This window comes from Neovison vison, chromosome 11 (assembly GCF_020171115.1).
Source record: "Neovison vison isolate M4711 chromosome 11, ASM_NN_V1, whole genome shotgun sequence".
NCBI lineage: Eukaryota > Metazoa > Chordata > Mammalia > Carnivora > Mustelidae > Neogale > Neogale vison.
In genome coordinates this window covers 173,806,445-173,821,293 of record NC_058101.1, presented here as the reverse complement: position 1 = coordinate 173,821,293, position 14,849 = coordinate 173,806,445, and the positions used below count along the sequence as shown (strand labels likewise).

The 14,849-nt window shown below is 47.0% G+C and overlaps 1 protein-coding gene across 2 annotated transcripts in view; it reads left to right on the top strand.

Annotated features, from left to right (window-relative positions):
• Positions 1 to 396: 396 nt before the first annotated feature.
• The window catches only part of IKBKB (inhibitor of nuclear factor kappa B kinase subunit beta), a 59,971-nt gene continuing 45,518 nt past the window's right edge, over positions 397 to 14,849 (top strand). For both annotated transcript variants that reach the window (XM_044225306.1, XM_044225305.1), the window contains exons 1-2: positions 397 to 549; positions 1,207 to 1,329. In XM_044225306.1, the coding sequence (XP_044081241.1) occupies positions 1,225 to 1,329 (105 nt within the window). In that variant the 5' untranslated portion in view covers positions 397 to 549; positions 1,207 to 1,224. The remainder of the gene's footprint in view (positions 550 to 1,206; positions 1,330 to 14,849) is intronic.

Genomic DNA, 14,849 nt, shown 5'->3' with positions numbered 1-14,849 from the left:
GTCCCTAAATAAATCCTGGCGAGGGCACGGGAAATTCCACCCCGTTCGAAGTCTAGGAAGCGGTGTGGCGTTCACCCCGGGAGGGCTCCGGTGAGGAAATCCCCATCTCCCCCGTCCCAGAAGCCGCAGCAGGTTCCAGTCGCTGCGTAGAGAGAGAGTTGGGCGCGCTCCGGCTCATTTCAGAGGCACTCTTATCTCAGGGAGCGCCGCGGGTCCCAGGTCACGGGGGCCGTCTAGAAGCCGCACGCAGCCCTCCCAGGGTCACCTGGGCGAGGACGAGGAGGACCCCCTGGGGGGCCCCCCGGGCAGCGGGTGCCGGGCGTGGTCTGGGCGGGCGTCCCCAGCGGCTCCTTTAAGGGCGGGCGCGGCCCACGTGCTCCGTGACGTCAGAGCAGGAAGTGTTTGAGGAAGTCGCGCTGGGCCGGCAGGTTTAAGATTCCCGCATTTTAATGTCTGCGGGGAGGTGCCAGAGCCCCCGGTTTCGCCGCCCCAGCCCCCGCCTCCCCCTCCTGGGGGAGCGGCTCCCCTGCCCCGCACCCCTGCCAACAGGTGAGTCCCCCGGGCGGCCGCGGGATGGGGGCGGTGACACCTGCAGACCCCCGTCTGCTCTGCACCGGCGACCTCGCGCCTCCCTCCTCCCTTGTGGCTCCCAAAGAAACTTCTGTGGAGTTTAAAAGTCGGGCTTTCCGGGCGTTCAAGCCTTTCTGTCGCGCGGGTCGGAGTGGGGCGGCCCGGGACAGCCCCTGCCCGGGTGGTTCCAGATGGCCTCCTGGAGGTGGTGACTTTGGGAGAGAGTCACGATGCGTTTGGACTGTGTGAAGACACACGTGATCGTAGGGAAACCCAGTGTTGGCCTCTGTCCCTGCCGCCTTGAGCGGAATGGGCGCGGGGCAAGGCGCCCCTTGCTGGAGTCCAGGCTGGGAGGCCCCCTCCGAGCTCAGGGGGTGTGGAGAACGTCTCCTTCGAGTGACTTTTTTCCCCGCCTCCTTCCACCACAGCTGAGGTGGGGGTGCGGGAAGGTGAGAAAAACACAAGTTCGCTGCCAAAACCCGCACACCAGACACTCTGGTTTATTTACAAAAAGAAAACGAGCCGAGTTTTTTCGTCTCTCGCGTGTTCTCTCTTACCTTCTCCATCTCCTTGAGTTTCACTTTTTTCTTAATTAATGTTAATTAATCTTTGTCCCCCACACCAAATTGCTTACAGAGTTAGCACGGCATCAGTATGAGCTGGTCACCTTCTCTGCCAACCCAGACGTGTGGGGCCTGGGAGATGAAAGAACGACTCGGGACGGGGGGATTTGGAAATGTCATCCGATGGCACAATCAGGTAGGGCCTCCGTGGGGCTGGGAAGAGCGAAGGGCGAGCAGGGGTGGGAGGGGAGGCGGAGAAGACAGGTTTCCCTCCAATGGCCTCTGCCCCACGCTGCTGGGTGGGGGGATGGGCCTCACCTTTGGCCATGGGCTTGTTGCGAGAGCGTGAGAAGCGGGAACTGGAAAGGGGCCTTAGAGCTTCTGAGCTGACTCTAAATTAGTGATCTCCAAACTTTACTGACTATGCTCCCCAAGTAAATAGTAAAAATATTTTAAGTTTTCAGACTCAGTTTTATGTATCTTAAATTATATCTGTGCTACCATCATGCTATCTGTACTAATACATTGCATGTTACAAAACATACAAAAATAGAACAATTTAAAGGATGGTCGTAGTAAAATATATTTAAGTGTTTAAAAAATCGGTTTAAAAATATTTCAAATATGTACTCATTATGATGCCTTCCCAGTATTGTTTGCAGTACTGCACAGCATGGAATATACAGATCTATATGAAAGTGAGAATTGGGTGCCTGGGTGGCTCAGTGGGTTAAGCCTCTGCCTTCCGCTGGGGTCCTGATCTTAGGGTCCTAGGATTGAGCCCCAAATCTAGCTCTCTGCTCAGCGGGGAGCCTGCTTCCCCCTCTCTCTCTGCCTGCCTCTCTGCCTACTTGTGATCTCTCTCTCTCTGTCAAATAAATAAAATCTTAAAAAAAAAAAAAGAGAAAGTGAGAATTTTATCGTTAAGAATAGTGGATGAAAACCCATGTTTCAAAGAATTTTTATAATTTGGAGTTATTTGGGCTGATTTCTTTTTAGATCTGATTAGATCCTCATTGTTTTACTCCTGTGTCTGAAATGAGTTCCGTACAATATAGAAGTGTTAGTTCTTGCATATTCCTGTTTGCTTGCGCCGAAGTTCTCTGCAGGAATCTCTTTAGGTACTTGTCCATTTTATGAGAGTCATTTTATTGAAACTGGGTAATATAGTCCATGATCTACCTAAGCCGGAGCCCCTATCCACCAGTGCCTATGAAATGCTCATTTTCGGGGCGCCTGGGTGGCTCAGTGGGTTAAGCCGCTGCCTTCGGCTCAGGTCATGATCTCAGGGTCCTGGGATCGAGTCCCGCATCGGGCTCTCTGCTCAGCAGGGAGCCTGCTTCCCTCTCTCTCTCTCTGCCTGCCTCTCTGTCTACTTGTGATTTCTCTCTGTCAAATAAATAAATAAAATCTTTAAAAAAAAAAAAAAAAAGAAATGCTCATTTTCCTCTGTGTATCTCGAGGCCACAAGCGAAGTGTTATCTTCTGAGAAATAAACTCAGGAGGCTGTCCTAAAGCTAATATCAGAAAAGCATAATTTCTTTTTAATTTGTTTGGATTCCAGTCTTGGGTCACTGTGGTGCACATACACCCAATTTGGAGACCACTGCTCTAGGGAACCCTCAGTCACCAGATAACTAAAGTTAGCTTCCTGACTCCAAAATAAGACCTGTGAAGTCCTTGATGGAAGGTACCTGCTTTTTTGATTGGAATATGCTTTTTTGATTGGGGGCTGGTGAGCCCCTTGTTGGACTGAAGGGATGGCAAATTGTGCACCGCTTCCCAGGAGCCAGCTGCAATAGCCCTCGGGAGAGTCAGCAAGGCTACTGGTCAGCCACAGGAGAACGTCGTTCCAGATAGCAATCTTTATCAGTTAGTTGGAAGACATTCTAGACCCTATCCGGAGTCTTGTTAGCTCTAAGCAGATGGAATGACCCCTGGAGGAATGTGGGAGCCAGAGCTCGGAGGGCAGAGTACAGTTCTGGAGGTGGTCATTCCCACATTCAGCTGGGAAACCAGTATTCCAGCAAACCCTATGGCTGAGCAGGCCACAGAAACACAATTGGCTCAAATGTGTTCTGGTCTGAGTATAACCACGGGTCTAGCATTACAACATAAGAGTCAGATCATTCTATGGCCATACATACATACCTGGGCTGGGCTGCTTCTAGAGAGGCCACAGCTTTTAGATTCTTGACCACAGCAACTGTCTTGCAGCAGCTGAACTAGAGATGTTTGGTTTCCCTCAAAAGGAATTCTGTCCAGCTGTGCCATATGTCTGTCATCTCCAACTAAAATGGCCTCTGTCTGCTCTGTGAGTTTGGAGAGCTATTGTCAGATGGAATTTGTTCCTGGCTTTATAGATACGGGCCTGAAAAAATGTTTGTGTGTGTGTGTATGTAGATCGGTCTTCTAAAATTACTACTTTCAAGTTCCTTCCCTTATTCAAAAACCTTGTTTTTCATTTTTATTTTATTTTTTAATTGAAGTATAGTTGGAGTTCACTTTTTTCCTCTTTTTCTTTTTAATATTTTTTTAATTTTTTTATAACATATAATGTATTATTAGCCCCAGGGGTACAGGTCTGTGAATCACCAGGTTTACACACTTCACAGCACTCACCATAGCACATAACCTCCCCAATGTCCATAACCCCACTACTCTCTCCCTACACCCCTCCCCCTGGCAACCCTCAGTTTGTTTTGTGAGATTAAGAGTCTCTTATGGTTTGTCTCCCTCCCGATCCCATCTTGTTTCATTTATTCTTTTCATATCCCCCAAACCTCCCATGTTGCATCTCTACTTCTTCATATCAGGGAGATCATATGATAGTTGTCTTTCTCCAATTGACTTATTTTTGCTCAGCATAATACCCTTAGTTCCATCCATGTCATTGTAAATGGCAAGATTTCATTTCTTTTGATGGCTGCATAGTATTCCATTGTATATATATACCACATCTTCTTTATCCATTCATCTGTTGATGGACATCTAGGTTCTTTCCATAGTTTGGCTATTGTGGGCATTGCTGCTATAAACATTCGGGTGCACGTGCCTCTTCGGATCACTACATTTTCTTTTTTTTTTTTTTTTTTTAAAGATTTTATTTATTTATTTGAGAGAGACAGTGAGAGAGAGCATGAGCGAGGAGAAGGTCAGAGAGCGAAGCAGACTCCCCATGGAGCTGGGAGCCTGATGTGGGACTCGATCCCGGGACTCCAGGATCACGCCCTGAGCCGAAGGCAGTCGTCCAACCAACCGCGCCACCCAGGCGTCCCATACATTTTCTTTTTTTAAAGATTTTATTTATTTTATTTGACAGAGAGAGAGATCACAAGTAGGCAGAGAGGCAGGCAGAGACAGAGGGGGAAGCAGGCTCCCTGCTGAGCAGAGGGCCCGATGCGGGGCTCGATCCCAGGACACTGAGATCATGACCTGAGCCGAAGGCAGCGGCTTAATCCACTGAGCCACCCAGGTGCCCCGGATCACTACATTTTTATCTTTAGGGTAAATACCCAGTAGTGGCACTCACTTTTATATTAGTTTTAGGTATACAATGTCGTGATTTGGTAATTCTGTACATTATACAGTGCTCACTGTGATATTGTCACCATCTGTCCCCATACCCATAGATGATATCAACACCATCTGTCCCCAAGTGTTGTTACAGTATTAGTGACTATATTTCTAATGCTGTACTTTTCATCCCCCCGTGACTTACTTATAGTACCAAAAGTTTGTATCTCTTAATTTCATCACCTGTTTCACCTATCCCCCAACTCTTTCCCTTCTGGAAACCACTAGTTCTCTGTATTTATGAGTCTGTTTCTACTTTTTTGTTTGTTTGTTTGTTCCTTCATTTGTTTTGTTTAGACTCCCCATGAAGTGAAATCATGTGACATTTTTTCCTCTAACTTATTTCACTTAGCATGATACTCTTTATGTCCATCCATGTTGTCTCAAATTGCAAGACTTCATTCTTTTTTATGGCTGAGTAATATTCTATTGTGTATGTGTATATATATCTATATCTATCTATCTATATATATATATCCCTCTACATATATGCCACATCTTCTTTATCTTCTTTATCCATTCATCTGTTGATGGACCCTTGGGTCTTGGTTGTTATAAATAGTACTGCAGTGAATATAGGGGTGCATGTATTAGTGTTTTCAAATTGGTGGTTTTGTTTTCTGTGATTGAATAAACAGCAGTGGGATTACTGGATCATGTGATAATTCTGTTTTTAAGTTTTTGAGGAACTTTCACTCTGTTTTCCAAAATGGCTGTATCAGTTTACATTTCTACTAACAGTGTATGAGGTTTCACCCTTCTTCACATCCTCGCCAACACCTGTTATTTTTTCTCTTTTTCATTCTAGCCATTCTGACAGGTGTGAGGTGATATCTCATTGTGGTTTTGATTTGCATCTCCCTGATGATGAGTGATGTTGAGCATCTTTTCATGTGTCCGTTTTCCATTTGTATGTCTTTGGAGAAAGACATATTTAGGTCTTCTGCTTTTTAAAGATTTTATTTATTTATTTGACAGAAAGAGAGAGGTTATAAGTAGGCAGAGAGAGAGGGGGAAGCAGGCTCCCCGCTGAGCAGAGAGCCCAATGCGAGGCTAGATCCCAGGACCCTGAGACCACGACCTGAGCAGAAGGCAGAGGCCCAACTCACTGAGCCACCCAGGTACCCCACTTCTGCCCATTTTTTAACTGGATTATTAGTTTTTTGTTGTGTGTTGAGTTGTGTAAGTTCTTTTTATATTTTGCATACTAATTACTTATTGGATATATCATTTGTAAATATCTTCTCCCTAGTTTGCCTTTTCATTTTGTTGATCATTTTTCTTTCTTTTTTCTTTTCTTTAATCTGTATTTTTTAAAAGCCAAACTCACATCATTCTGCTGTTTGAGGCCTCTTCACAGTCTGGCCTCATCCCGTCTTTCTAGCATTACCTCCTCTTGTTGGCTCCCAACAAGATGGTTGGCTGAGGGGCGCCTGGGTGGCTCAGTGGGTTAAGCCGCTGCCTTCGGCTCGGGTCGTGATCTCAGGGTCTTGGGATCGAGCCCCACATCGGGCTCTCTGCTCGGCGGGGAGCCCGCTTCCCTCTCTCTCTCTCTGCCTGCCTCTCCATCTACTTGTGATTTCTCTCTGTCGAATAAATAAATAAAATCTTTAAAAAAAAAAAAAAAAAAGATGGTTGGCTGAGCCTTCTCTGGGACAAGCCTTTGCTTCCTGGACAGCTTTACGTGCTTCTGCCCATTCCTCCAGGATCAGCTCCAGACCACCTCCTCAATAAACCTCCCATGGACTCCTTCATTCTATAAAAATTAGTTCTTCTGTTGAATTCCCCAGCTCCAATCATTTGTCATGCTTCATATCCTGCCCTTTTGTCTGTGTATAAGAATGTGTCTTGCCATGGCTCTAAGTTCCTGGTCAGCCAGGGCCCTGTCTGGCTTTGGCTTTCTTTCTGTTCTCCCATAGCAATTTTCTTTATGTTATACATGTGTTAGGTGCATAAAGTCATTCACTTTCCTTAAAGATCTTTTTGGAAAAGGGAAAGAGCTATTAATCAGTCATTACACATGTAAGCTCCTAACTATCATAAGTCTGACACAGGAGAGGGGCTCACGGCAGTGATACCTTATAGCAGAAGGTGTGATCAGTCTGGAGGTTGGGGCGGGGGCAGGGGGAGGCTTCTTCAAGGAAGTGGCTCTTAAGTGCAGACCTGAGTTATTGGTAGAAGGTAGCCAGGCTTTGCTGGTCTAAGAACATGGGAGGAGAGTTCCAGGAAGAGGGAGCAGCCTATTCAAAACCCCTGTGCTGGGGCAGGTCTTGGCAAGCAGGTAGAACAGAAAGGACAGCAGGACCAGAAGGGAGGACAAAGGGAGCTAGGTGCAGGGGAGGCTGCTACGTAGAATGTGACAGTGGGACCCTGCCAAGAGCTTTTGGTTTTCATCTGAAGAGCAACAGGAAGCTGTTGGAAGGGGGTCTGTTCTGACTGTGGGAAGAGTTTGGACGGGTCCCAGGCAGTGATGTGCTGGGAAGTCGGCTCTCCAAAATATCATCCAGAGTGGTAGGGTTTACCTGTTTCCATGGAGTAACTACTCCCACCATGGCTTGTTTCAAGGCACTGACGTTTTAATGAGCACGTCTCACCGAATTCCCGGATATTTAACAATCCGCTCTCAGAAGAGCTGGTACCAGGACACCACTGGCACCCCCTATCACGTGGGTTTTGGGGATTGGACAGGTGAGGGATTGGATGGGGCTGATGGTGGTTGGCGATGGAGAGAAGTGGGCAGATCTAAGAGCTATTTTAGGACTTAGTGGGGGAGTAAAAGGTGAGGGCTGAGGGAGCAGGAGGAGTCAAGTTTCACAAGTACCTAGTGAAACCTTGCTGATGAGCCTGGCTCAGTCGGGGAAGCTCTCCATCACCCTTCTGGGTTGTTCCTGCGGTGGGGGTGGGGCAAACTCTTAGGTCTCCTGTGGGTGCAGTTCTTTCGCTGATGTCCAAGATCAGAACAGGAGTAGTTTCTTCTTTGGTGGATGTCCCAGTGTTCAGAGTCTTGAAGAAAGATAGTGGGATAAGTGATTTTGACAGCTTAACTCCAGTCAGTATATAATAATTATACTTCGCAACAGTGTACATTTCTAATAGACCGTATACTTTATATTGTCTACAAGAGAGACTTTTTAGTTTATCACAAGAACAATTGCATAAAAGAGGCTAGGCATTGGTATCCTCAGTCACATAAATGATGCCTAGTAATCAGACTTATCATTTATTGAGAACCTACCATGTGCCATCAATGGGCTAGGTATTTTACATGTTTTATCTTCAGTCTGCATAACCCTAAAAGGAAGAACTATTACCTTTTATGGTTTTTAAGTTTATTTATTTAAGTAATCTCTCCACTCAAAGCGGGGCTTGAACTCATGATCCAAGATCAAGAGTCCCACGTTCCTCCAACTGAGCCTGCCTGTTGTCTTTGTTTCTGTTTACCCCTGAGGAAATTGAAGCACAGAGAGCTTAGGTCATTTACCTGAAGAGGCTAAGCTAGGAAGCAAAGAGCTGGAATCTGAAAATCCCAACTTCCTGCTTTCTCCACTATGGCTTGTGGCTTTTCCATGGCAGGCGATCGAAGCTTATGGACACCCCTAGAACATTTTCAGTTCTCTTCAATCAGTCTAAACCATTTTGAAGGGGCACCTGGGTGGCTCAGTGGGTTAAAGCCTCTGCCTTCGGCTCAGGTCATGAGCTCAGGGTCCTGGGATCGAGCCCTGCATCGAGCTTTCTGCTCGGTGGGGAGCCTGCTCCCCCTCTCTCTCTGCCTGCCTCTCTGTCTACTTGTGATCTCTCTCTGTCAAATAAAGAAAAAAAAGTTGCTTTTAAACCATTTTGAAACACTAAGGGGAAAACTCTCATTTGGAAGACAACATGCATAAATCTTTCTAAAACAAATATTTCTTAGTGAGGAAGGGCAGTGTACCAAATGCCCTTATCCCTGTTTCCCTGAGTTTTTGGAATCTGTTACCAAGCATGGGCCTTGGCAATCCTTGCGGTGTCTGAACTACCTTAAATCCTCAGCCCAGGGGTCAGCACAAACCATTTATCAGTATGGTCTATATAGGCTGATGTTTTCAACAAGACCTTTGTTAAATACAGAAGAAGAAAAAGATGACCGGGGTGACCTCAGCCTACAGCCCCTTTTGGGAATAAGGGAGAAAACCACATGACTCCCAGTCACCCATACCTGCGTTCCAGTCCTGGCTCTGTTTCTTGCCAGCTTCATGGCTTTGAGCCCAACTCCCCCCTCGGATTTTTGAGGATGCTAAGATATTGATCTCCTTGGCTCTCAGCATGTCTAAGCATGAAATAGGGCCGCGGCTTTCTGAAAGGATCTGGACATGTCCCAGGATGCCTTGCACTATTCTCTGTGCACTTTGCTGTGAAAGAGGCTGGGAATTGCTGCCTGGTTTCCCAAAGGATGCCTGTGAGGATGACATGAGGTAATGTACAGAGTGGCTCGTGTAAAGCTCTAAGAGGCACGGTGTTATTAATGATCTCTTCTACGAAGTGGTACCGACTTTGACTTATTTCCTCACTGGACAAGATTAGCTCACTTCAGCTTATGTGTGTATTTTGGAAGTGGTAAAGACCTCAGTCAGTTCACTAAGAATTTATTGTGCACAGACCCAGGGTCCATTGGGGGAAAAAAGAAACGACTTTGTCTTCAGTGTGCTTATGCTCTAACTGAGGAGGTAAAATGAATGCTCCGTTGTCTATGAAATAGGTCTAAATATGGGCACCAACTTGTGTAGAGATATGAATGACTGCTGCTTATTGAGAGTGTCCTGTGCCAGCTGTGCTCGCTGCTTTATCCATATTCTCTCTTGAGTGTTCAGGGGAGAGGGAAGGCTTCTTGAGGAAATGGAACTTGAGCAGAATCTTGGAAGGAGACGGACTGTAGAGTCTGAAGAGAAGGCAAATCGAATGGGTAGAGTTACTTCGACACAAGGCCAGAGAAGGGAAATGCTGCTGCTGTAATTTGCATAAGGCTCACTCAGTTTCGGGCACTCCATCCCATTTTGACGGAGGGGTAGCGTCCCCTCTCCCTCTTCTGGATAAAGGCCCAGAAGCTAAACTAGCGACTCAGTGTCCCACATACAGCAGGTGAAGGATGAAGGAGTTACACCCTGACCTCACCCCACAAGCCTCTGTTGGTGAGTTCGGAGGCCACTGTGCGTGTTGGCTGTTTACACCAAAGGGAGTGGGTTGAACTCAGAGATTTCTCGGCATAGACTGGTCAGTGTGGTTGAGTCAGGGGTGAAGCTGTAGTCAGAGACCCTGTACCTTTTGACTCTCAGGCCTGAGTTCTGTCCCGAGGATCTCTCTAGGCCTAGCTCTGTACTTCCTCTCTGAAGTTCATCTTGGAGGGCAGGACCTGAGAAGGAACGAGCTGGTTATTAATAATTAGCCCCTTTTACCACAGTGGCCTGTTGGATGGTTGCCACGGTAACAGGAGACAGGTTTCCCAGCCAAGAGTTTGAATGGACCTCTTGGCTTCCAGCCGGTTTCCCCTCCTCGTGTGAAGAAGGCTAGCTTTGGGAAGCTGGGCCAGCTCCTTAGTGGACTGGCCTCCAGCTCACTTGTACTGTCATGCCTTCTGGTAGCTCTCAGCCATCTGAGGAGGTACCTCCCCCCCTACATTTTATACACAAGTTTTATGTTTTCATGTACAAAAGAATCACAGACTTGAGGGACCTTCATGATAAATTGTATTCACTGTGGCTAGCACCGTTGTCCCCTGTCTGCATTTTCTCAAAATACAGACCGATTTTTAAATTTTGTCCCACACCAGGAATCCACTTACCAGAAGTTGGAGGCTGATACAGTTTGGGCCAAGTCTAGGTTTCCACAGAACTGAGCTAAGACTCAAGGAGGTTCCAACCCAAATAAAGAAAGTCATCCGCTGCTCTTGGAGTTTCATTGCTAGTGAAGATCAAACTCCCCAGGCTTTCAAAACCAGTATTTTTAGTCTGGTTTTGAACTATTTAATTGAATTTTGCTTTCTAGAGCCAGTATGTTTTTAGCAACAGAAAGTCATTGTGTTTGGGTTTCTGTTTCAAATGAAATATTACTCATGGAAATCTGGAATGTTTTAGAATATTGCCTCAAGGCCCGCTGTATAAGAAAAGTTTAAGTGTGTCTATATCTGTGTGAGACATTCCCAAGCCCCGGAAATGGTTAGGATTTCCCCTGCAACGGTAGGACTAAGCTGAGCTGTCCACAAATAGAAAGTGACTTTTGGTGTCTGTGCATTTAGTCCACAATGTGTTTAGTATTCATATTGGGAAGTTCACTTCTTTTTTTTTTTTTTTTAAAAGATTTTATTTATTTGACAGAGAGAAATCACAAGTAGATGGAGAGGCAGGCAGAGAGAGAGAGGGAAGCAGGCTTCCTGCTGAGCAGAGAGCCCGATGCGGGACTCGATCCCAGGACCCTGAGATCATGACCTGAGCCGAAGGCAGCGGCCTAACCCACTGAGCCACCCAGGCGCCCCTGGGAAGTTCACTTCTTAGTTTGCATCAGGATACTGAGGCTGATATCAAATCTTCAATCGTTAATATCAGTCTTCGATATCGACATCTATTCCTGGACTCTGGGTTGGGCCGGGTAACAGCTATGAGTTAGATCCAGTGTTTGTGTTGAACAGATCACAATTGTCTACAATTATCCAATGTGTAGATAGATTACCTAAAATATGTTCTAAATCACTTAATAAATCTACCTCTGGGGTCTATTTGTCATTTTTTATGAAGGAAGCATACTTTCTGTGGTAGGCAGAATAATGGCCCCTCCCAAAGATGGCTGCATCCTAAGCCCTGAACCTGTCAGTATGTTAGGGCACCATGGCAAAGGGGAATGAAGGTTGCTCATTGGCTGACATTAGGTGGGAAGATTATCCCATACTGTCTGGGTCAGCCCAGTGTGGTCATGAGGGGCTTAAAAGTGGAAGAGGGAAGGGCGCCTGGGTGGCGCATTGGGTTGGGTGTCTGCCTTTGGCTCAGGACGTGATCCCAAGGTCCTACCCTTGCACTGGGCTCCCTGCTCAGCAGTGACCCTCCTTCTCCCACTCCTCCCCGCTGGTGCGCTCTCTTGCTATCTCTGTCCCTATTTCTGTCTCTCTTAAATAAAGTCTTTATTTTTTTTTTAAGATTTTTTAAATTTATCTGAGAGAGAGACAGTGAGAGAGAGCTTGAGATGTGAGAAGGTTAGAGGGAGAAGCAGACTCCTTGTGGAGATGGGAGCCTCATTTGGAACTCAATCCCGGGACTCCAGGATCATGACCTGAGCCGAGGGCAGTTGCTTAACCAACCAACCCAGGCGCCCCTTAAATAAAGTCTTTAAAATAAAGTGGAAGGGGTGTCTGGGTGGCTCAGTCATTAAGTGTCTGCCTTTGGCTCAGATCATGAACCCAAGGTCCTAGGATGGAGCCCTGCATCGGGCTCCCTACTCAGCAGGGAGCCTGCTTCTCCCTCTCCCACTCCCCCTACTTGTGTTCCCTCTCTCACTGTCTCTATCAAATAAATAAAATAAGATAAAATAAAGTAAAATGAAATGTATCCTTTAAAAAAAGTGGAAGAGGGAGGCAGGAGAGTCAGTGCCAAAGTAATGCAATGTGACAGGAGTTAGCTGGTCCTTGCTGACTTTGGGCATGGAGGGAGGGACCCTGAGCCAAAGAATGCAGGCAGCTTCTAGAAGCTGGAAAGGTCAAGGAAATGTATTCTTCCCCAAAGTTTCCGGAAAAGACCACGGCCCTGCTGACGTCTTGATTTTAGCCCAGTGAGATCTGTACCAGACTTCTGACCTCCAGAACTGTAAGGACATAAATTTGGGTCTTAAGCCACTAAGTTTGTGGCAATTTGTTAATAGCAGGAGTAAAACAAAGCAAAAAACTAACACACTGTTCTGTATACTGAAGTTAAAATAGGTGCAGATCTTAAATATCTTGATTTAAGCTCTGAGTCCTTCTGAGATAACAGACCAAGAGTTGCATTATCTTGTTCTAAACTGTTACTTATCAGACTGTCCATCAAAACGTTACCTGCTGAAGGGACTCCCTCAGCCCTGTGACCTTGTTTGACACTTGGCCCTTTAGTTTAGAACTGTGCAGTCGAGTCTCAGTTTCCATGTGATCCCACCTGACTGGAGACCAGCATGTCCAGTGGCATGTCAGTACCGCCACTGATGAAGTTACCCTAGAATTGGGCAAAAATGTTTGAGTCTGAACACTCAGGGGAAGTGAAACTTGAAAGCAAATTTAAATCTGTTTGAGAACCGACAGGAATTGGGAAATTCATGATGTAGGGGGGTATAACATTTTGTGAGATTAAACACCAGTCTGTACATCAATGAAGAAACAGAATTTTCACATGTTCCCTAACTTGTGAAAAGTACTAGATGGATTTCTACTGAGTTCACTTGTTACAACTATACCGGTTCACTAGCAACAGGATTTATGAGTTTTGAAGAGGTCAGCTCTTCAGAGAGTGCCTCGGATCTGGGCCAAATATCGGGGTTCTGATAGCAGCGTGTGAACCGTCTGTCAGGACCCGGTTATCAATGCCTGTTGCCATGGGCTGCACCAGGGAGAGTGTCGTTACAAAAGCAGGCATGTGGCTGCCGCATGGGTAGGCCTTGAAAGAAGCCATCCCCAAAGTCCCCATGTCATGGGATTCCATCTGTGAAACGTTCAGAACAGGCGAATCCATAAAGGTAGGGGTTGCCTTTGCTCAAGGGGATGGGGGAAGAGTGACTGCTCGCGGATGTGGGGTTTCCTGGGGGGGGGTTGCTGAACATGTTCTAAAATTGATGTGTGGCTTTGGTCGCGCTACGCCGACCATACCCCTGTACCCGTGCGCTGCGCACCATGAATGGATCAGTCGTGCGGTGCGTGAATTATATTTCAGTAGCCCTGTTAAAGAAAAAGTAGGCACACGAGGTAACTGCGTGACATGCAGCAGCAGTGTTGGGCTTTGGTAGAAGCTCCTCTGTGAGGATCGTAGAGGTGTTGTACCTGTTCTCTGGCATCCGAGTTGGGAGAGGCAAAAGGTGGTTCCACCGTGTTTCCGAAGCTTCTCTTTCGCGCATGTCGGATTTAGGGATTGGTCTATCAAGAAGTGACTTGGTGGTTTTATTCGACAACTTGTGCTCATTGTTGGAGACTTCGTTTTTCTTTTTCTTACTGGGTGGGTGTGTGTTCCTGCAGGGATCACGACCAGTCTGGTAAATGCGTGCCCGCGTTGTAGTTCTGCTGCTGCGAGACTGTCGTGTGCACGCGGGGAGGGCTGCCACAGTTCTCTGTGTGCCTTTTCCAAGATTGTATTTATTCATTAGAGAGAGGGAGAGAGGGAGGAAGAGAGAGATGCAAGCAGGGGGAGTGGCGGAGAGGGAGAGGGAAGAAAAGAATCTGGAGCCGACTACCCACTGAGCCCAGAGCCCTGAGATCATAATCTGAGAGGCAACCCAAAGTCAGACCCTCAACCAACTGAGCCCCCTGGGTGCCCCTCGGCGTGTCTCGTTCAAGTCCCATTCAGCACCGTATGAATTGCTCCAGTTAGAAGAATGAGGATTCTTTTGGGGATGCATTTTCCTAAAATGACAAAACTAAGAAAATGGTCTGTTACAGCTTCTAGGATATGCATCTTCAGTTGGGCAAGTAGTAGAATTTTGGTACTGTTCTGCCGTCTTTTCTTGTGGAAATATCCTGCAGGCGTGGCTCTCACCTAGTCATAGGGCTGTTGGGGAGGTCATTCGCCACTGTGCGGACCAGAATATACAGGATGCTGGTAGTCTGCTTGCTCACTGATGGTGGGCCCGGCTTCCAGGCCCCTGCCCCCAGAGGCATGGCTAGGGCCACCCAGTATGCCTCAGCCATCCTGGAGGCCCCTTGGAGCCTGAGGAGGTAGCAGCAGTGCATGGTTGCCCCCTGTGGTGGGCTGAGCACCGGAGGCCAGAGCCACTGTCCCTGCTGCCTCTATCTAGCACTGTAGCTATAGGGCTCGCCCCGTTCAGTCTGTCCCCTGGGGCTCCTTGGTGCTGCCTAGAGGACCAAGAAAAGGGACGAGTTATCCTCAGGACCCAGGCAGTCAGTGAATTATTCAGCAATGTTTTACGGATTGCCTTTACTTCCATTCA